The 23,304-nt window shown below is 39.4% G+C and overlaps 1 protein-coding gene across 3 annotated transcripts in view; it reads right to left on the bottom strand.

Annotated features, from left to right (window-relative positions):
• Positions 1-2,358: 2,358 nt before the first annotated feature.
• The window catches only part of LOC115214921 (nuclear pore complex protein Nup214), an 84,043-nt gene continuing 63,097 nt past the window's right edge, over positions 2,359-23,304 (bottom strand). Inside the window, exons 23-30 of one of the 3 annotated variants that reach the window (XM_029783988.2) lie at positions 20,736-22,722; positions 17,921-17,992; positions 14,761-15,017; positions 11,173-11,355; positions 7,772-7,985; positions 6,745-6,887; positions 4,819-4,843; positions 2,359-2,982 (exon numbers count right to left, since the gene is read on the bottom strand). In XM_029783988.2, coding sequence (XP_029639848.1) covers positions 2,949-2,982; positions 4,819-4,843; positions 6,745-6,887; positions 7,772-7,985; positions 11,173-11,355; positions 14,761-15,017; positions 17,921-17,992; positions 20,736-22,722 — 2,915 coding nt within the window. In that variant the 3' untranslated portion in view covers positions 2,359-2,948. Of the gene's footprint in view, positions 2,983-4,818; positions 4,844-6,744; positions 6,888-7,771; positions 7,986-11,172; positions 11,356-14,760; positions 15,018-17,920; positions 17,993-20,735; positions 22,726-23,304 lie in introns of all 3 variants that reach the window. The other 2 variants (XM_029783989.2, XM_029783987.2) reach the window with 2 other exon arrangements.

Raw genomic sequence — 23,304 nt, 5'->3', positions numbered from 1 at the left:
TTAATATTAGACAAGAATTTTATTTTTCATGAGAAACCACTAGCAGAAGGTGCTTAAATTTTTTTTTAATTCATTTATTCTCAATGAACATACACTTTCACTAAGACTACAAATTAAAAAAAATTTTTGTATTATTTGCATGTTTCTAGCACCATTATAACCAGGTGATCCTTAAATCTCCCCTCAACATTAGTTGCATCACACTCGCTGTTGTTGGGGCTTTAATTTAAGAAGTGTATTCATCATCACCTTTAATGTCTGTTGGCCATGCATTGTCTTTTATAACCTCTTTAATACCATCATAACCCCCTCCCTCCCATTCTTAATATCTAGAGTCTGGATGATGCTGACATCTAATACGTCTACCATTCTATCTTTCCTCTACTGAACCCTAATGCACTCTCTCCTCAAAAATGGAGCTAGTAACTTCTGTTATCGTTTGCCATGGCTTATCATCAAATCTCCACCTCCATGTATATATGTGTATGTATGTATGTATATATATAGGTATGTGTGTATATATGTGTATGTATATGTGTATATATATATGTATGTATATATGTGTGTGTATATATATATGTATATATGTGTGTGTATATATATATATATGTGTGTGTGTGTATATGTATATATATATACATGTGTGTGTGTATATGTATATATATATACATGTGTGTGTGTATATGTATATATATATATATATGTGTGTGTGTATATGTATATATATATATGTGTGTGTGTGTATATATATATAATGTGTGTGTTGTATATATATATATATGTGTGTGTGTATATATATATATATGTGTGTGTGTATATTATATATATATGTGTGTGTATATATATATATAGTGTGTGTGTATATATATATATATGTGTGTGTGTATATATATATATATGTGTGTGTGTATATATATATATATGTGTGTGTGTATGTATATATATATATATGTGTGGTGTATATATATATGGAGGTGCAATGGCCCAGTGGTTAGGGCAGCAGACTCGCGGTTTCGATTCCCAGGCCGGGCGTTGTGTGTTTATTGAGCGAAAACACCTAAAAGCTGCACGATGCTCCAGCAGGGGGTGGTGATCCCTGATGTACTCTTTCTTCTGTTGGCCTGCTTGCTTAGCCAGCGGGGTGGCGTCATTCGAGGGCAAAAACAATGCAAACGCATTGTGACCAGCAATGTGTAACAACATCTGATGGTGTGGTTAGTCACGTGATGTGTGTGTGTGTGTGTGTGTGCGTGTGTACACTTTTACTCGTTTCAGTCATTTGACTGCGGCCATGCTGGAGCACCGCTTTTAGTCGAGCAAATCGACCCCGGGACTTATTCTTTGTAAGCCCAGTACTTATTCTATCCGTCTCTTATGCCGAACCGCTAAGTGATGGGGACGTAAACACACCAGCATCGGTTGTCAAGCAATGCTAGGGGGACAAACACAGACACCCCCCCCACACACATATATATACATATATACGACAGGCCTCTTTCAGTTTCCGTCTACCAAATCCATTCACAAGGCATTGGTCAGCCCGGGGCTATAGCAGAAGACACTTGCCCAAGATGCCACGCAGTGGGACTGAACCCGGAACAATGTGGTTGGTTAGCAAGCTACTTACCACACAGCCACTCCTGTATACATATATGGTCAGAATTTTTTTTTCTACACCGAGACTCAATTTATCCAGTGTTTATTATTTGCTTCCATTACTGGTTGCATATTCTAGTGAGCTACATCTGCCAACATTGTGAAGGAACTCCGAGCCCCCAGAAACAGCTGTCAGATTTGTAATACCATACCCCTCTCTCCTTTAATTTTTAGTGTCATTTGTATTCTGTGAAAGTTTGTTCTGTTTATATACGAATATATATTTATATATGAATATTCATTGTCTGAAAATTTTCAGTCTTTGCTTTCTCTCTATTTATATGTATACTTACATATTTTTTTTAACATCAAACCCAAGCAGTTTTATTTATTTATTTGCATCATTGTTTCCATATCTACTCACCAGGATTCCTCTTATAGCCACTGTTTACCCATAGACAAGTTCAAATCATTTGAGCACTACAAAGTGTTTTCTATATTGAGAACCTCTGGATCCCATCTGTTGGCTCTATACCAGTGCTGCACAACGGCATGCCATGGCACACTGGTGTGCCACAGTAAAACCTGAATATAATTTTTTCCTCCCATACTTTTAGTTATATTTCTAGTTCAGGTGTGCCACCGAATTTTGAAAAGAATATAGGTGTACCGCATATGAAAATAGGTTGTGGAGTTCTGCTCTATACATACATACCATACATATATATATATACACAAATACATGAAAAAGTGAAAACAATGTTTACAGTCTTGGAAATTTGCTATGTCAACATAAGAAAGTTTGTATGTTGACATACAATCATTTATTTAAAAAAAAAAGTCTTTCAATTGTTCAGTCTGTTTTTAGCAAATTAAAAGAAAAAAAATATGTACAAAAAAATGGTAATGCAGAAACCGGTTCATAATGTTCTGTGTCCAATCCAATTCCTAGAAATAATAAATGGAGAGAAACCCATCTCTTTGTTCCGCATTGTTTTGTCATTTAACTCCGTTTCTTTACTCAACCTCATCCAACTGCCTATACAACACCAGAGCACAAACACTACCACCATCATTATCATCATCATAAAGGTCTGTTTGAGAGAAGAAAAAAAGCGTTTTAATATAACAAAGCTAATTAGACACAGGAATTTAAATGTGACTGATGGAGGCTTTGGCTATAGTTAGTGTACAACAGGTATGATAAATGGAGTGTGTGAGAGAGACATATATATGTATATTAATATATACATGTAAAAGAATGTGTTTGTCTGGAAGAATTTTCTTTTGCCAAAGAACCAGCAAAATGGTGATAAACTAGTCTTTTAAATGGTTTCTTTGCTTCCAACCATTCAGGATCGGTAATCAGTGAAAGAAGCAGAATGCCTGCAAAGAAAAAATAAAATAAGCAAAATTATATGGAAATTTAGCAAAGACCACAAATCATATCATAACCATGATCCTGCCTACCCCCAGACAGCTTACATACTGAATCACCACAGTCCATATTTTCAATGTAGCTCATCTTTTACTTGGACCAATATGGATTGGTGTTTACGCTGGGCACTAGCACAGATGCTCACAGTCCTTTTATCTGTAATAACTATGGCTATGGGTAACTTTAAACTAAATAAGCAGAGGGAAAGAAGGGCAGGTCTCTCAATATTTTGGTATCATTACTAATAAGTGTAGTATCAATTATGCGTGTAAATACACGTTACACACATCAACTGTGGTTACACAATGAACCAGACTGGTGACCATGGGAATTCCAAGACCTCTCTCATAATTTATTTGGACTGAAGATGGTGTTGAACCTGTAGTTGTTAGAAAAGTTGGTGTTAGTCAATGGATTCTTCTGCAAGTTCAAACATTTGCAGTGTCTTAATAGATTAAAACAGTTTCCTTTCCCAAATCACCCAACAAAGAACTAAAATTCACCACACTTCCTATCCTCTCTCATAGAAAGTTAGTGTAACAAATGATACTTAGCAATGAAAGTTAATAAAAACTGGTTGATTCTGGAGTACCCTACACTTCTGATTTTTATTTCCTACGTTTTTCTTTTATCATCATTTTGTGTCTGCTTTCCATGATGGCATGGGTTAGACAGTATGATTGAAATTGGCAAGCTGGTTCCAATCTGTTTTGGCATGATTTCTATGGCTGGATGCCCTTCCTAATGCCAACCACTTCAAGAGTGTAACGGGTGCCTTTTGCGTGCCACTGGCATGACACCGATATCGACCATGACTACAATTTCACTTGGCTTGGCAGGTTTCCTCAAGCATAGCATATCGCCAAAGGTCTTGGACACTTATCATTGCCTCTGTGAGGCCCAATGTTCAAAGGGTGCTTTTTACGTGCCAGTTATATAACACCAGCACTGACCATGACAATGATTTCTAGACATTAATTACCCACTTGCAATCACCGCCAATAATACTAGCTTCAATGCAGATGTTATACCCCTTCATTCCCCTCTAATCTTCACACCACACACAAGCCTTCTGTACATGCAATCTAAAATACCTCTCCCCTCAAACTTGCACTAATTTCATGATTACAGACCCTCTAAGATTCTCCAATGAAATCATGCAAATCTTAATATAACATGTCCATCTTTGCCAGTTCAACAAGTAGTGTGGTGTAGTGTTGCATGCCTCTGCATGGCCACAGTTCAAATGCAAGAGCCAGTCAAAGAGTAAATTTACATGCAGATGTGAGAGAGAAAGAAAAAGATTTTATGAGTCTTACAAAAGAAGAATGGAAGAGATGATAGGTTATTGAAAATACTGGTTTCAAATTTTGGCACAAGGCCAGCCATTTCAGTGGAGTGTGTAAGTAGATGTTAATGATTCTGCCAGCTTGCTACCTTAATCTATTGAGAAATAGAAATATCAACCTAAATGCTTTTAAATCAGATCCCAATGCTGGATGTTCTTGAACTAAGTGAAGGGCAGTTTTTCAATCTTGGGATCATCCTGGTTCCAAAGAGGTATAATATGTCTATGTAAAGCAAATGTAGATTGAGATACAGGAGGGGTCCCAGACGGACAGACAGAATTTCACTTTTTATTATTATAGATATTAAATCCAACCCATGCCAGCATGGAAAACGGACATTAAATGATGATGATGATAATAAGGATGATTAAAAACTCAGCCTACAGCATCAGATTAGGTGTAGTGATTTAACTGAAAACAAATATGGTAACTTACCCAAATGCTGGTGCAGAACCAAAACCTTAAAAACAAAAAAAATTGAAAATAATTAGTGTTGAAAAAATAAAATGAAAATAAAGTAAAAGTGTGTGTGTGTGTGTGTAATATATTCGTAAATGATTCTAGAATAAACTCTTACTGTTTAATCATATTCTTTGAAGTATATTTTTTCATCTGTGTTTTTATTTATGCAGCTAATCAAGCTAGTGTATAACCTCGAGAAAGCAACTACTTAAGATTAAATACAAAGACACACACACACACACGTGTGACGAGCTTCTTTCTGTTTCCATTGACCAAATCCACTCACAAGGCTTTGGTCAGCCTGAGGCAATAGTAGAAGACACACTTGCCCAAGGTTTCACACACTGGGACTGAACCCAGAACCTTGTGGTTAGGAAGCAAACTTCTTACCATGCAGACATGCTTGTGTAGTAAGTTTCTATTGCAGTTGGCGCATGGATGATACTAAATAGTATTTTCCTATGGTGGTAGTCATTTTTGGCAATGAATAAATAAATCTATAATTAAAGGCTTTTCGGGAACATAACCTTGTTTTCAAAAGTAGTATATTAACCCTTTAGTATTTAAACTGGCCATATCCAATGCAAATATTCTTCTCATTTTATGTTCAAACTGGCCAGATCCAGCCTCTCATATTTATCCTACAATGTAAGAGGCAGGACTGAAATCTCAGAGATACAAGATAATGCAGGACTAATTCAAAACAATGTGAACAGATAAGTATTACGTTAGAGTAATCTGAATGGTAATGGGTTAAGAAACACACTGTTCAATTTATCCTTGGGTGTGTGCATTTTTTTTTAAAAGGGGTGATTTAATTCTTTAGCATTTAAACCAGCTATATCTGGTCAAAATCTTCTACCTGCTTTATGTTCAAATCAAACTGGTCAAATCTGGCCTCTCACACTTACCCTACAATGTCATTCTAAAAATAAACTACCACGTCATCAAAACCTTAAAAGCAATGGGCAATTCAAAACAATGTGAATAAATAAGGAATACATTTAACAGATCAAATTGAATACTAAAAGGTTAAAGAACATTTGGGTACTACTTCAAGCAGGGTTGAGGGACAGCATCATTACTGTCCTCTATTACTTCCACTGCTACCAATCCTTTGCTCTTATGTGCGTTTCCCCACCATCACACTTATTGTCTTTATTCACCCTTATGGACATGCTTGCCTTGAACAAATGGAGACCACATAGAGTAGAGGCAACTTTTTCAGTCAGGCAAGGGACAAGGAAGACCTAGAGCTGGTGTCATCAGTTAATTACCCAGGGAGGAAACTACAAGCCTTAATCCTTTAGCATTTAAACAGGCCATACCCAGCCCAAATTTTCTACTTGTTTTGTCGTTCAAACCAGCTAGATCCTAGCCTCTCACACCTGTCTACAATAAGATAAGGGCTGGAAAGGAAATGCCTGACTGTGAAAATGTTTGAAAATCGATGGAAGAATGTAGCACGGATGTTGCGAGTGAATGTAACCTCATGAATGCGATGCAGGGCATATCTCAGGTATCAGTGGTGAGGCGGGGCTCGTGGGGTCCGAATTGAACCCGCCTTCTCACTCCATCCGTAACGTCTTCCGGACTGTCCTATCATTCGATTTATTTATACTTTTGTGAATTTTTAATGTCATCTTTATGTTATATTCATCCGTCCATCTGACCCCAATCAGATTGTATTGGCCCTTATCTATGTTGTCCCCTTGTGGGAAATAAAAAAGAAAAACAAAAATCACACCTGTCTACTATGTTATTCTAAAAATAAACAATCACATCATTAAAATCGCTATGTTACAAGATAATGCATGATTAGTTCAAAACAATGTGAATAAAAAGGCATATATTTGACAGAGTAATGTGAATGCAAATGGGTTAAACGGAAACTTTTACCTCCACTACTTCCGCCTCCAAATGCAGAACCTGAAGCAAATCCACCGAAACCAGTATTCGGAGGGCTAGGTGCTTCATTGAAACCTTGGACTGGAGAAGTCTGTGCTAAACTGCCAAATGTCGGACTGCTGCTCTGTGCAAAACTGAATACACAAATAAATAAATGAATGAATTATACATGATTATAGAACAAAAATTTGTTTAATAGTGGTCTGGGTTAAGACAACGAGTTGATAGGAACAGTACTGCACCAGACTAAATGCTCTGTACAATATTTTGTATTGCTTTGTCAGAAGGAAGGGACAGTGCCCATAACTTTTACAGTGCTTTCAAGGTTGATAAAATAAATATGACTGATAGTATTCAGCATATCTTATTTAACATGGATACGATGTAGAAAGCCACAAAACTGCAATGTTTATCTCGAGATAGTATCCATTATAGATGTAAAGTGTTAAAAAAAAAGCACAGAACCTCTTTAGCAGGTATGGATTTTGCAAAGAGGGTAGGAACAACTCAACACCAAGCAACAGAAGCAATGTAAAATCTGATGAGCATTTTATTAACATTTAGGGCTGGGATCAGCTGCTCATAAAACCATCCTTACAATACACTACCACTTGGAAGGGATTTATACACACACAAACAATCTGCAAAGTAGTTGATATTAAGAAGAGCATCCAGCTGTAGAAGCCATGCACGAAAGCAGAGAGAGCTTGGTGCAATCTTTCTTACTTGCCAGCTCTTGTCAAACCATTAACTTCTGCGAGAAAGGAAAGCAGACATTAAATAATGATGGCAAACACAAATCATCATCGTTTAACGTCCGCTTTCCATGCAAGCATGGGTTGGACGATTTTGACTGAGGGCTGGCGAACCAGATGGTTGCACCAGGCTCCAATCTTGATTTGGCAGTGTTTCTACAGCTGGATGCCCTTCCTAACGCCAACCACTCCGAGAGTATAGTAGGTGCTTTTTATGTGCCACACTAATATATACAATGACATACATAAAGGTCTGTACTTACTTAGCAAAACCTGGAGTGGCGTTAGGAGACTGCTGTCCAAAAACACCTGTTGAGCCACCGCTGAAGGAAGAATTAAATATCTGTGAAGCACCGCTTCCAAAAGTACTGCCAGCAAATGAAGCACCTCCTCCAAAAGCAGGTTTACTTCCAAAAGCAGGAGCTCCACCAAAAGATGTTGATGAACTGAAGCTTGGAGATCCACCAAAGGCACTGGCTGAAATGATAAAGCACAAGTTACAAACAAATAACTCTTTTACTCGTTTCAGTCATTTGACTGCGGCCATGCTGAAGCACCGCCTTTAGTCGAGCAAATCGACCCCAGGACTTGTTCTTTGTAAGCCTAGTACTTATTCTATCGGTCTGTTTTGCCGAACCGCTAAGTTACAGGGACGTAAACACACCAGCATCGGTTGTCAAGCAACGTTGGGGGGACAAACACAGATACACAAACATACACACACATATATATATATAAACATATATACGCCGGGCTTCTTTCAGTTTCTGTCCGCCAAATCCATTCACAAGGCTTTGGTCGGCCCGAGGCTATAGTAGAAGACACTTGCCCAAAGTGCCACGCAGTGGGACTGAACCCAGAACCATGTGGTTGGTAAGCAAGCTACTTACCATATAGCCACTCCTAAGCCTAGTATGTCTCAAGTCTTGTGTGCATCAATGAAAAAATTTATTTCATTTCAAAGATCTAGGATTAAGTTTGATGATAAGGACCATGGTGATGGTGCTGTTACTGAAGATAAGAAAAATTGTTTTGAATATAAGATGCAAGGCCAGAAACTTTATGTGTGTGTATGGGGTGGGGTTAGACAATTAAAATGACACTAGTCTTGACTTATACTTTATTTTAGGAAGTATGAAAGGCAGATCTGACGAGTGAAATTTGAACTTGAAACTTATAGCTTGGAGAATTATAATAGGAGGGATTTAAGAACTGGGCCTTGATATGTTTCTTATTGCCCACAAGGGGCTAAACATAAAGTGGACAAACAAGTATAGACAAAGGGATTAAGTCGATTACATCGACTCCAGTGCATAACTGGTACTTTATTTATCGACCCTGAAAGGATGAAAGGCAAAGTCAACCTCAGCGGAATTTGAACTCGGAACGTAACGGCAGACGAAATACGGCTACGCATTTCAACATTGTATCACTTCTGCCACTTCACTACCCTAGTGATGAGGATAATGCTCTACTGCTATTGATGATAATGGTAATGGCAGTGAAAAATTTAGCGTGCAGATTGGCAGGTGGCTATCAAGGCGGCGAGCTGGCAGAAACATTAGCACGCCGGGCGAAATGCATAGCCGTATTTTGTCTGCCGTTACGTTCCGAGTTCAAATTCCGCCAAGGTAGACTTTGCTTTTCATCCTTTTGGGGTCGATAAATAAAGTACCAGTTATGCACTGGAGTTGGTGTAATTGACTTAATCCCTTTGTCTATACTTGTTTGTCCACTTTATGTTTAGCCCCTTTTGGGCAATAAGAAACATATCAAGGCCCAGTTCTTAAATCCCTCCTATTATAATTCTCCAAGCTATACCAAGGGACTTTAAGACTGACACTTGGTACTTCAAGCAGTCTGCAGAAAAATTTAGAGAAGAAATTCCAGACATGGAAATAAAACCTGGATAATGGTGATAGTGTTAATGGTAATAACAAGAATTTCAAATTCTGGCACAAGGTCAGCAATTTTGGAGGAGGGAGTAAGTAGATAACATCAACCCATATTCAACCAGTATATATTTCATAGACCCAGGAAAATCAAGTGGAACTGACTTCGGCTGAATTTGAACCAGAAATGCTATATCTGACTCGCTAACAATTCTGTCAGGTCATAGAAATACCATTGTTTTTATTGCTGTTTAACACCAGGTCAGTACTTGTCGAGTAAACCTGTGACAGGTGTTATAATCATGACCATTCTGTATTTTTTTTAATACTTAGGACTACACTGGGCAATGCATTCCTCATTAGTAAAGCTGTAATTGTTACCACTACAACCACCAACACTGAAGGTGGCCACAAGTTCTCTCCAGATTTGTTCTGCATTAAGGCAGTAGCTTGTCCTTAACCATTTAGTATGCAAATTATTCTGTCAAATGTAATGCTTATTTATTCATATTTTTAGAATTAATCATGCATTATCTTAAAGCCTTCTGATTTTTATGCAATAACTGCTAGTTTTTAGAATGATACTATAGGGTAAGTAGGGAGGGGCAGATTTGGCCAGTATGAGTCAAAACAGGTAGAATGTTTTTGCTAGGTGTGGCCAGTTTAAATTCACTGATACTCTTGCAATAGACATGTGCCTTGCCTCGGGCCTTCAATTCCTTGTTTAGGGTCACAGAAGCACCATTATGACATATGCCATGCCTTGGACAATTTTAGACTGGCAGTACCCATCCCTCTCCAGGTCTGATGACAACTGATTTCTTCCAAAACTGAGAAAGACAGACAGATACAGACAGAATAAAAGAGTGAGAGAAAGAAGAGTTGACGCCAATTCAGGACTGATTACTTTATTGATCCTGAAAGCAAGAAAAAGCAAGGTTGACTTTTTTGAGATTTGAACTCAGAAACTAGAGAGTCAGAACAACAACAACTGCAAAGCAATTTGTCCGACAGTCTTAATAACTCAGCCAACTGGCCACCAAGTTTAAGCACATCACTGGATAAACTGCCGTAAAACAGCCAGCTTGCACATGTGTATGCATACACTCACACACACCTGCTTTAGTTACTCTTACAAACATCACACATAACACACACATACACAATGACTGTCAAGTACCACATACGTAACTCAAGCACTTTAACAGAAAGTATACACACACACACGCACACCTAGGTTACTCTTACAAGCATTACATTCACATTTTTCACACAAATACATATACAGGCAGACATCTGTCATCTGAGCTAGTTATCTATTTACATGAAAAGAAACCTTAAATCCAACCTCTAATCAAGCTACTGTGCAACAAGGCATACACAAAGACAGACATGCATGCATGCGTACACACACACACAGATGCATGTCTACCTTGCCACCAACCTCACTCCTCATCCAGCTAAAAGATACCTATTTCTTTTTTACCCACAAGGGGCTAAACACAGAGGGGACAAACAAGGACAGACATAGGTATTAAGTTGATTACATCGACCCCAGTGCGTAACTGGTAGTTAATTTATCGACCCCGAAAGGATGAAAGGCAAAGTCGACCTCGGCGGAATTTGAACTCACAACGTAACGCAGACGAAATACCGCTAAGCATTTCGCCCAGCGTGCTAACGTTTCTGCCATCTCGCCGCCTTAATCCAGCTAAAAGATTCCACTTTCTAATTCATCAACCCTTTATCAATGTCCAAATAAAACTACTTGCCTTGCTGCTGCTGGGGTTGATTTGCCTGCTGCTGCTGCTGCTGTTGGCTGAGACTAAAGCCAGAACTGGCCACGCTGCCGCCAGTGTTTGATGAACCAAAGCTAAAGGTGCTGCTCAGTTTAGGACTCGCCAAAGCGACGCTCTTGAAGCCTGATGTAGGCGACTGGGAACCAAACAGGTTAGCTGTGTGCAAATACAAAGAGAAGAGCTTCAGTAACACCATTTCTCAATCACTCCAATAAATTTCACAAGACACACACACACACAACTGATAACATTAAAATCCAAGCTATTGTATGCATAGATAATATAATATAATGAAATTATTGTATACAGTGCTCAGGTGCACCACAACTTGTCAGAAAGTGCATATAAAGTACATGCAGTAATGTAAAAATGTCTGGAAAGCGAACAATGTATGAGTTAGATACATGCTTGTGTGTGTATGGAGGGGAGAAAATCAAGTGTAGTGTTGGTGAATCTCAGGAAGCATGGAAGTTTTGAAGGATGCAGTGCTCCGACAACTAACAACTGATGCCGGCAGTTTGTTCCATGCTTCAGCAACTCTCAGCGTGAAAAAATGTTTCCTGAAGTCATGGGAGCTGTGCTGTTTTCTTACTTTGTAAATATGTCCACGGGTGTTAGATGGGTGGAGTTTGAAAAGGTGCTCAGAGTTATTGTTTGTATGATGGTTGATAATTTTATGGGTGTCTGCCAAGTCAGCTGCCAGACGTCGGAGATAACCCTTTCTCTTGAAAGTCTTAGACTTGAGACACAATTCTCTGGAATCAATGACCTGGATATCTTAATCTTGAATGCCTATGAAGTGACTGATGTTCAATAACAACTCTTACTGGGTAAAAATGGAGGTTGTTTTTCGTGTAATGACAGGGACAACAAGATTACAATCTTTGCTACAGCAACAGAATATATCCTGGTGGTCATTCCTTTTTAGTTGTTTTTACTTTATTGCAGATGTGCTAAAAGGGAGTAGATTGCGTACATTCTGTTATGCATAGCGCGTCATTATGTTTTAGAACAATTGGATCCTAAGTAAAACTAGAATGATCCATGATGGACTCTAATATACTGTTTGTACACTATTGTTGTCTTTCTGTTCACCAAACATGGTACCTGTGATTGTTCTAAGAAGGGAGAGTTTACGAAAAAAACAAAAGACGAAGACAGGTGGTGTACAAAACAAACAGATGTATTAGTATAACGCTCAGGAATAGAAAAAGTCTTTTACGTTTCGAACCTACGCTCTTCTACAGAAAGGGACACAGAAAAAACAAGGAGAGAAAAAAAGGAAGTCTGTAAACTGTTTTTGTTTTCTTTACTGGGTCTTCTATCATCATCATTTAATGTCTGCCTCTCATGCTGGCATGGGTGGGACGGTTTGACAGGAGCCGGCCAGGCAGAAGCCTGCACCAGACTTCTGTGACTGTTTTGACAGGATTTTTACAGCTGGATGCACTTCCTAACACCAACCACTCAGCAGAGTGGACTTAGTGCTTTTTATGAGGCACAAGCATAGGTGAGATCAGTTTTTGGCAAGGTTTTTACAGCTGGATGCCTTTCCAAATGCCAACCACTTTACAGTGTGGACTGGATGTTTTTTAAGTGGCACCTGCACTGACAGGGTCACCAAGTACCTTGCAAAACAAAAAAAAGAAATAAGTTAAAAAATGTGGATCTTTTCGGTTTAAACGGCAGTTTTTAACATAATTTCTAGGTAACTAAAAAATTTTAAACTTCGTATACTGGTAGAATGTGTTTATAAAACATCTTTTTCTCTTGGTTTTATTCAGAAAATTCTATAGTTTGTAAGATATTTGTTGTTTATTTTCTTCAATTTCTGCAATTTCAACCAATCACTGACGTCCATTGAGGTAAACAACATTCTGTGCCGTATGAATATGTCCCTCGTTTAAGAAACAGATTGGGTTTATTTACATTTGTGAAGAAAAAAAAGATACTCTTTCCCTCCACCCTAACACTAAAACAGATTGAAATGCAATAGATCGATACTAGGGTCATAATAATGGGTGACAATTTCATATGACACCGCTAGAAAAAACTGCCGTTCAAACAGAAAAGATCAAAATATTTTTCTTCTATGTATGTAATAAATGCTGTCTTGAAGTCTATAACTCACAGTAGTATTGTTTCCTGCATGTACAACAACCAAAGCATTTTAAGGCCATTTCCTTTGCTTTAGCTAAGGCAAAAGTTAGCCTTTCAAGCCCTGTGACAGTCTCCTCTTTTTTTGCCCTATCCTCTACAACCTCGCTGCTCTCATTATCTCTTCTACTATTCCTTAGCCATGTCTTGGTTTTCCCCACTTTTACCTCCCTCTACATTTATTTCCATCATTCCTCTTAGTCTCTTTCAGCCTTCCTCAGCATAGGACCCAATCATCTCATCTCATTTCTCGCACCACTGACTATTTCCATTATTCTCTGTAATTCTTTAACTTCCCCTCTTTCAGCAATATTCATCTCATCCACAGAACAATTCCCATTTTTGTTCTTTCCAATTCTTTCATCCTTGTTGCCCACATGTCTCCCTTTCATAAATCATAGCATTTCTCATACATATAGTATGGGTTCTGGCGTTAGGAAGGGCATACAGCTGTAGAAACACCGTCAGATATGACTGGCCTGGTACAGCCTTTGGGCTTCCCAGACCCCAGTTGAACCGTCCAACGATGATGATGATGATGATAGTATATGAGATGCCAAAGGATCAAGAGGGTTGGTCATATACAGATTACCTAACATATTATTCCAGCATGAAAATGACAGACAATAAAAAGATGAAGTCGAAACACTAGCCTTATAATAACATCATCATCGTCGTCGTATAATATCTGTTTTCCATGCTAGCATGGGTTGGACAGCTTCAACTGGGGTCTGGGAAGCCAAAAGGCGGCACCAGGCTCCAGTCTGATCTGGCAGTGTTTCTACAGCTGGATGCCCTTCCTAATGCCAACCACTCCGAGAGTGTAGTGGGTGCTTTTTACGTGCCACCAGCACAGGTGCCAGGCGAGGCTGGCAACGGCCACGATCGGATGGTGCTTTTAACATGCTACCAGCATGGAGGCCAGTTGGGGCAGCACTGGCAACGGCCACATTTGGATGGTTCTCTTACGTGCCACCGGCAAGAGAAAATACATGAAAATGTTTTTGTTTATCCAAATGTTTATAGTGTATTTACTTGTGGTCAGATTATCAAGAAAACTGTCAGTATTATAGAAAAGACTTCATTTTTTTTTAAATGTAAATAGTTCTTTTTGCTAAAAAATAATGTTGTCCATGCTATTAAAAATTCTACACAAGTAAAAAAAAACCTAGATACATAAAAAAAAAAAAGATATTAGTAATGTCTAGTAACAGACATGGACACACAAACAGGATATAAAAAAAGAAATGTTTTTCCCCACTCATCTTTTTGCAGCTTTTACATTATAAAATTTATAGGACTAAGAGATACATGCAATGTTGGGTGGCTTTGTGTTGTACGGAATATTAATATTAAGAGTTAACACAGCATCTATTTTTGAAGGCATCCCATTTATTATTTTACCTGCATTCTGAGTTGTTGTTCCTGAATTGAACACCTGACTAGTATTGCCAAAGATGTTCTGGTTTGCGTTCTCTTCACTTGGCTTCCCACCGAGACCGCTGAAGAAGGGTGTGGATGCTCCAGATGAAAACAGACCTGCTGAAATGCCACCAGTTGAGGCTGGTGCAGTGGACGACTGGTTGTTGGTGCTGCCAAATATACTGCCAGTACTAACACTGTTGCTGCCAGTAGTTGCAGGTTGCCCAAAGACTGACGAACTGGAATTTACAAATGCACAGAAGATATACATACATATTATTATATTCATACAATACAAGTTAAATCATAAATTTCTTGACAAATAACCAATTAAGAACTCCATGACTATTTCCTTTCACGTATTATCATTTTATCCTTTATTAAATTTGGGCCGAAGTATTACACAGGGTATATTTAGAAAATAAAATAAAACAAGTTTGTTTATAAGCTATTGCTTGATGATTTGATAGTGGGTGCAGGTTGTATAATTTGCATTATATAACCAATAATGGGATGAAGTACCAAAGAATGACCTTAGAAAGAACGCTGAACTGTTCAGGTGAGATGACATCGAACTGAGATGCCTAGTGCCTTGCTGTGTTCAAGAAGATCCGCTCTCCACAGTAGAAGTATTAAACCAGTCCCCTGGTGGTGAGGATAGACCTGCAAGAGCCCTGTGTCAGTGCCATGTGAAAGTGCTTGCACAGGGCCACATAAAAGCACCCGTGTGGTGTCATGTAAAAGCACCCAGCACACTCTGTAAAATGGTTGGTGTTAGGAAAGGCATACAGCCGTAGAAACCATGTCAAATCAGACTGGAGCCCAGTTTGCCAGCTCTGGTCAAATCACCCAACCCATGCCAACACAGACAATGGACATTAAATGATGATGACGATAATGAAACACATAAAATGTGGTGAAATAAACCCTTAAGCATTTAGATTACCTGAAATAGAAATCAAATTCGATGACTGGCATCTGTGCTAGTGGAGCGCTAAGAGCACCATCCGAGTGTGATCGTTGCCAGAGCAACAAACTGGCTTCCATGCCGGTGGCACGTAAAAAGCACCATTCGAGCATGATCATTACCTGTGTCGCCCTTACTGGCACTTGTGCTGGTGGCATGTGAAAAAACATCCGAGCGAGGTCATTGCCAGTGCTGCTGGCACATAAAAAGCACCATTTGAGCGTGGCCGTTGCCAGTACTGCCTGACTGGCCCTCATGCTGGTGGCACGTAAAAGCACCCACTACACTCTCGGAGTGGTTGGCGTTAGGAAAGGCATCCAGCTGTAGAAACTCTGCCAGATCAGATTGGAGCCTGGTGCAGCCATCTAGTTCGCCAGACCTCAGTCAAATGTCCAACCCATGCTAGCATGGAAAGCGGATGTTAAACGATGATGATGTCAAATGCAATGCTTGTTTATTCACATTGTTTTGATGCACAGGAGTGTCTGTGTGGTAAGTAGCTTGCTTACCAACCACACAGTTCCGGGTTCAGTCCCACTGCGTGGCGCCTTGGGCAAGTGTCTTCTACTATAGCCTCGGGCCGACCAAAGCCTTGTGAGTGGATATATTAGGCGGAAACTGAAAGAATCCCGTTGTAAATACGTATATATGTGTGTGTGTGTCTGTGTTTGTCCTCTCACCATCGCTTGACAACCGATGCTGGTGTGTTTACGTCCCCGTAACTTAGCGGTTCGACAAAACAGACCGACAGGATAAGTACTAGGCTTACAAAGAATAAGTCCTGGGGTTGATTTGCTCGACTAAAAGGTGGTGCTCCAGCAAGGCCACAGTCAAATGACTGAAACAAGTAAAAGTGAATAAAAGAAAGAGAATTAATCATGCATTATTTTGTAGTTTTGAGAGGCTGAATCTGGCTGGTTTGAACGTAAAACAGGTAGAATATTTGGACTGGATATGGCCGATTTAAATGCTAAAACAACCTTAAGTTTCATTTTATTTTCTACGTGACTGTGTGGTAAGAAGCTTGCTTCCCAACCATATGGTTCCAAGTTCAGTCCCACTATGTGGCACCTTGGGCAAGTGTCTTCTACTATAGTCATGGGCTGACCTAAGCCTTGTGAGTGGATTTGGTAGACAGGAATTGAAAGAAGCCTGTTATACATGTGTATGTGTGCGTGTGTCTCCATCGTTGCTTGACAACTTGTGTTGGTGTGTTTATGTCCCTGTGACTTAGTGGTTCGGCAAAGAGACCAATAGAAAAAGTACTAGGCTTAAAAAGTAAGTCATGGGGTTGAACTGTTTGACATAAATCACTTCAAGGCGGTGCTCCAGCATGGCCACAGTCAAATGATTGAAAAGAACAAAAGAAGACATATATATCTTGTATCTTATTTGTTTCAGTCACTGGACTGCAGCCATGCTGGGGCATCGCCTTCAAAACAGTATATCTCTTATATAAAATCCGGCCTGTCTGTCTGTGTGTCTTCTCGGATCTCGGACATCCTCTATCCGATTGCACTCAAATTTGATATGTAGATACAGATGGTATCAGGGCATGTATAAGTCTTGAAAAAAATTACAAAAATCAATTCCAGGTGAGAATGCGATCGGTAAAGCTGTTTTAGTCCTGCTTTTCTTCCGTCAACCTGTACATAACTGCATCTTCTATTTTTTGTTGTTTTGTACTGCTTGAAGGCACGTTTCTTTCCTGCCAAACTTACTGTTTAAACCGTATTTGTGTTCTCCCAGTCAACAGCCATATCATTACTGGTACTTTAAACTCTTTGGTTGCATATTTGTGTGAATAAAATCGTTTTTCTTTGGACTAGAAAAAAAGTCTACCTTTATTTCTTCTTTTGCTGGTATCTCAAATTTAGCTTAAATCAGTGTTTCTCAAAGGGAAGGCCTATGGGATGGTCGGACAAGTTGTTTTGAGAAAATTTGGTTTAAATGTTTGACAACTCAGCACCGTCAATTACATCGACCCCAGTCCTAAACTGGTACTTATTTTATTGACCCCAAAAGAATGAAAGGTAAAGACAACCTTGGTAGAAACACTGACATAACATATTTGTAAACCCGTTTAAGCTATAACAGCATTAAATATGGACATGATGATGATGATGATAACGACATTGTTAATCAAAATGCTAAATTCTAAAAGTATCAACTTACCTGGAAGGAGCCTGTCCAAAAACAGATGCTGTTGAAGCTGCTGATTGTGCAAATGCATTTGTTTTGAAGGTACTGTAAGAGATTTAAAATATAATATTAAATGGTAAAAAAAAAAAAAAATAAATAAATAAATAAAATCAAAGCAACCTTGTCTAAGTACTTCTGGGTAACAATGTTTTAAAGTTTTCACAAAGTTCTAAACGGGAGACATAAATGCTTACTTTTTTATCCTGGAGTTCAGAAAGATTGATAAACCAAGAGCTACCAGAAGCTTTTATATATATATATATATATATATATATGCGTAGGAGTGGCTGTGTGGTAAGTAGCTTGCTTACCGACCACATGGTTCAGGGTTCAGTCCCACCACGTGGCACCTTGGGCAAGTGTCTTCTACTATAGCCTCAGATATATGAGTGGATATGGTAAATGGAAACTGAAAGAAGCCCGTCGTGTATATATATGTATATATATGTATATATATATATATATATGTTTGTATGTGTGTATATGTGTTTGTCCTACCAACATCGCTTGACAACCGATGCTGGTGTGTTTACTTAGCAGTTCGGCAAAAGAGACTGATAGAATAAGTACTAGGCTTACAAAGAATAAGTTCTGGGGTCGATTTGCTCAACTAAAGGTGGTGCTCCAGCATGGCCACAGTCAAATGACTGAAACAAGTAAAAGAGAGTATATATATATATATATATATATATCTAGTAGCTTAGGGGGAGGAAGGATAGTGGTTGTGACTTCTTTCGGGGAGTCTGAGACTGGTAAAACAAAGGAAAGAAGCTGTCCTCCAGAGACCTGGCTCTCAAATGCTTGTGAAAAAGTGCGAAATGCTAAAGGCATGCAAGGACCAGATGATGGTACTAAACCAAACAGAGCAAGTTTAACACCAGAATATGGCCCGGGATGCTTTCAGCATTTTGCAAGCATTCAAGTTGGGTCTCAAGTCTAAGGGTAAGTTGACATCTTGACGTGCCGTTTATTTCTGCATCATTGCTTTCTGTAGAGTCTCTTTGGTGCAGATTTCTGCTGGTGAACAACTTTTTTGTGTACTCATGTAGATAAAAGAGCTGCTGAAACATAAGGATACGCATATAACAGGTTTATCTTAATATCTGCCTTCCAAGTCCACTCATAAGACTTTCATCAGCCCAGGGATATAACAGAAGACATTTGTTCAAGATGCTGTACAGTGGGACTGAACCTAAGACCACAGTTGAAAAGCAAGCTTCCTCACCACACAGCCATGCAAAATCAAACATTAATTGAAGAATAATTCAATGCCTTATGCTTTTTTTTAGTTTTTCACAAAGGGAAAGAAGACAATGACTTTAAAGTTTTGCCTCAGTCTGAGACATAAGCAACTAATCTAAAACTCCAAAGCCACCACTAGCACTTTTCCTTGTGAAAAATATATTTAACCCTTTCGTTACTGTATTTATTTTGAGATGCTCTGTGTTTCTTTTAATTATTTTAAACTAGCAGTATCGCCCGGCGTTGCTCAGGTTTGTAAGGGAAATAACTATATAAGCATTTTTAGAGATGCAAGTATAATAGCCATCTCAATATGGCTAACCACAAGGGGGAGGGTGTTACTGTAGCTTTTTACGTTGAGATTTAATAAATTTTTAGAGAGTTACTTCCCTTATATATGCCAAAAATGCATTAAAAATGGGAAAATTGATGGTAAATTTTTTTTTAAATCGTAGACTCATGCTAATACCCAGATGGGCTCGATATGAATCACGACTATAAGATACCCGGTTTTGGTTAAACTGCACCGCAAAATGTGGGAGTAGTTAGGAATCTAAATCATAGGAGACAGCACACAACCTTACTTTTATATATAAAGATATAACAAAGAATTTAGTAACTTAGTTATCATTTAGTTAGTGTTAGGAATATAAATTGTGACTAAGGTTTGGTGGAAGATTTTAATTCGGAACTTTTGAAAACGAAGACATTTGTACTACAGAGCCAGAAGTGGTTTTGGCCGGGTTGGTATCGAAAGGGTTAAACTGACCGTATTTGGCCCAAACACAAACTGTTTGATGTTCAAACCAGCCAAATCTGACCACTCACATCTATGCTATGGCGTCGTTTTAAAAGTAGATAATCACATCACTGAAATCTCAAAACTACAAGAAAATGCAGGATTAGGTAAAAGGAAAAAAAAAACAATGTGAATAAATAAGCATCACATATGACAGAATAATGTAAGTGCTAATGGGTTGATATATTCATATGTGCATGCTTATAAACTTTGGTTATATATTGATAAAACAATCAGTGTTCTTTGAACAATGTCCAATGTGTCGGAAACTTCTGCGTCAGTCACACCCAACAGTTATATCGTGAATCAGTGATTATCCCATTAGAAAGCTGTAAACGATGATCGTTTACAAATTGCATAAATAAAATAGCATGTTCCAGTTGGTGAGCGAGCCTATATGTTGTAGCCCAACATGCAAGAAACAATAGCTAAATCTCTCTAAAATCATACCTTATTGTCACAGAAAGAACAAACGAAAATAGTGGCTAATGTAATCCAAGTTAGACTACATTTGAGAGAGAAAAAATAGTATGGTTATGGAAGGAAATCATTTTGATTGTACATCTGCTCAATCAGAGTTGACCTTGGGTTAAACAACATCGACATACATACATACACACACAGGTTCAACTGAATTACAAACCAGTTTACCCTATGTGGTTTGGGCAAAATAGGAAGAAAAACAACAACAAAACATAAAAATGACAATGATGATGATAACGTCCAAGAATATGCAGGTATACGTACTTGTCTGTTGAACCAAAAACTGACTGATTGAATGCAGTCATTGGAGGTGTGCTTGTCTGCCCAAAAAGACCTGTGGCCTTCGTAGAAGCTGCAGGAGATGCTGAAGCCTGCCCAAACACAGACCCAGTTTTAGACTGAGAGAACAGTGTCTTGGCTGAACTGAAGGCAGCTCCAGTGTTGCTGGCACTTGAATCATCAATGCTATTAGAACCTCCGATTGCTGTATTTGCAGGTAGGCCAGCAACTTGACCGAATAGTCCAGTGCTGCTGCTGCCGCTAGTGTCTTGACAAAACAGTCCTTTGGCCAAGGGGCTACCCGTGGATGATGTAGGAAATGTGCTTTGGGTGAACAGGTTAGAAGTTTGAGAAGTTGGTGATTTGAATGGCTCAGCAACAGTCGATGGCGTTGAAGCGTTTGTTGCCTGTACAGGTGAACCTAAGAGCGTATTGGCAGCGTTGGCGAAAATACTGGCAGCGCTACCAGAAGGCGCGTTTCCTGAGACTGTTGAGCCAGCAATACCCGAGGTGGCGTTACCGGTACCGGCTGCCGTGTTGAAACACATTGTGAACACATTAGTTGTGGGAGCTGCAAAAGCAGTTGTGGTTGACACGGAAAACGTAGACGGTGCTGTAGCTGGGGCAGAAGCAGAGGCGGCACCGAACAAAGTACTGGGAGGAGTAGGAGCAGCAGTGATTGTAGTAGAAACAGCTGCTGCTGCTGCTGGAATAGTTGTAGATGTGGAAGCAAGAGCAGAGAAAGTAGTAGTAGCAGCAGCAGTTGCAATAGAAGGAGCTGTAAATGAAATAGTATTAGTAGGGGTGGTAGTCATAATAGGAGTGGCAGTAGATGAAGCAGCAGCTGTTGTCGCATCAGGGATAACTACATTAGCCACTGGTGAAGTTATTGAGGACAACGCTGGAGGGACAGTTGCACTTTTTGCAGTCAATCCGGAAGGTGGCGGGAAAGTCAAAGACTCCTCAGTTTTCAGTGAAGTCAGCTTCGGGAGGTTACTCAAGGTGGAGAACAAAGGTGCTTCATTTGAAGTTAATGATGTCGTTGCAGGTACTGCTTGTGCAGCTGGGGCCGTAGCTACTGCAGTAGGTGCAGCAGAAACTACCTCAGTTGCCGAAGACACTACTGCATTTTGTTTGTCGGTGGTAACCTCAGATGTGGTGCTACCAGCAGGAGGGAACGACTTGAAAATCGATGTAGTGGGCATGGTAAATAAACCTGCAGTAAGAGGAACAGCTGCAGTGGCGGTGGCGGTTGTTTGAGGGGAGTGTTGTTGTGGAAAGCTTGCACCTGTAGATTCAATCCCAGTAGAGGTTCCATCAAAAGAGAAACCCTCTGTTGGAGCTTGGAAGGGGTTTTCGTTAAACATCTGTAAATTGCTCAAACCCTGTGATGTAGATATCGGCTTCGACTTCGTGGTTGCAGCTGCACTTGGAATGGACGTATTTGATGCAACTGCTTCGTTAGTAGCCGTAGTGGTGGTGCTGGCTGAAGAAGGAACAAATGAAAAAATATTCTGAGCACTTTTAGTGTCTGTGGCAGCAGCTGCAGTGCCGATTCCAGTATTCTCTTGGGAAAATGAAAATATTGAGTGTTTTGTAGTTGGAGCAAGTGGCTTTGAGAGATCATTAGCTGAACTGGTATTAAATTTTGAACCAGGGAATGAAAATGTTGCTGTGCTATTGCCAAATAAGCCCTTGCTAGTTGATTCCTCGGATGATTTGGGGGTGGCAAGAAGACTTCCAAGAGTTGAAGATTGTTCTGGGGGCTTGAATATTTGTGACTGTGGCTTGTTAGTATTGGCTAAAGACGGAGATTTGGTCACTTGTGTTGTTGTAAACTGATTCACCTTGGTTGATGTAGTTGCCAAAAAGGAAGACGATGCACCGAGCTTGTCAGCAACGCCAAAAACATAGGGAGGACTTGCAGTAGTTGGTAATTTCTGAGCAGATTTTGAAGAATCTTCAGTTGTTGCTGCTGTAATAAAATTAGGCAAAAGAAATGAAAAACAATAACTGAAGACATCTATGAAGATATAAGTTACAGAAATGAAGGTCATCATCTTTATTTAGTGCCTGTTGTCCATGCTGGCATGGGTTGGACTGTTTGACCAGAGCTAGCAAGCTGGGAAGCTGCACCAGACTCCAGCCTGATTTGGCATGGTTTCTATGGTTGGATGCCCTAGAACTGAGTTAGATTGATGACCAATGAAGGAAGGCAACACTGGGAGAGCTATGTGGTTGAGAAGTTTGTTTTGCAGCCATGAGATTCCGAATTCAGTCCCACTATATGGTCTCAACACAACCAATCATCATGCAATGGGAAAACCAGGGAACCTATCATACATATGTGATCTGATCAATAAGTATCTGGACTATTGCCATAGTAAGGAAGCTAAAGCACGCAGAGTGAAGCCGCTTGGTACAGACTGACCTTGAACTCTGCTGTGCATGCACACTAAGTTTTAATGTTCATATCTCACTTCTGCTGTTTACAGCAGTGCTTGGAAGGAAGGTGTGTAGCGTGTGATCATCACACTGACCATGACAGAGAAAG

The sequence above is a fragment of the Octopus sinensis genome, linkage group LG8, assembly GCF_006345805.1.
Source record: "Octopus sinensis linkage group LG8, ASM634580v1, whole genome shotgun sequence".
NCBI lineage: Eukaryota > Metazoa > Mollusca > Cephalopoda > Octopoda > Octopodidae > Octopus > Octopus sinensis.
The sequence above is the reverse complement of the archived record's forward strand: the minus strand, read 5'-3'. Positions and strand labels throughout refer to the sequence as shown.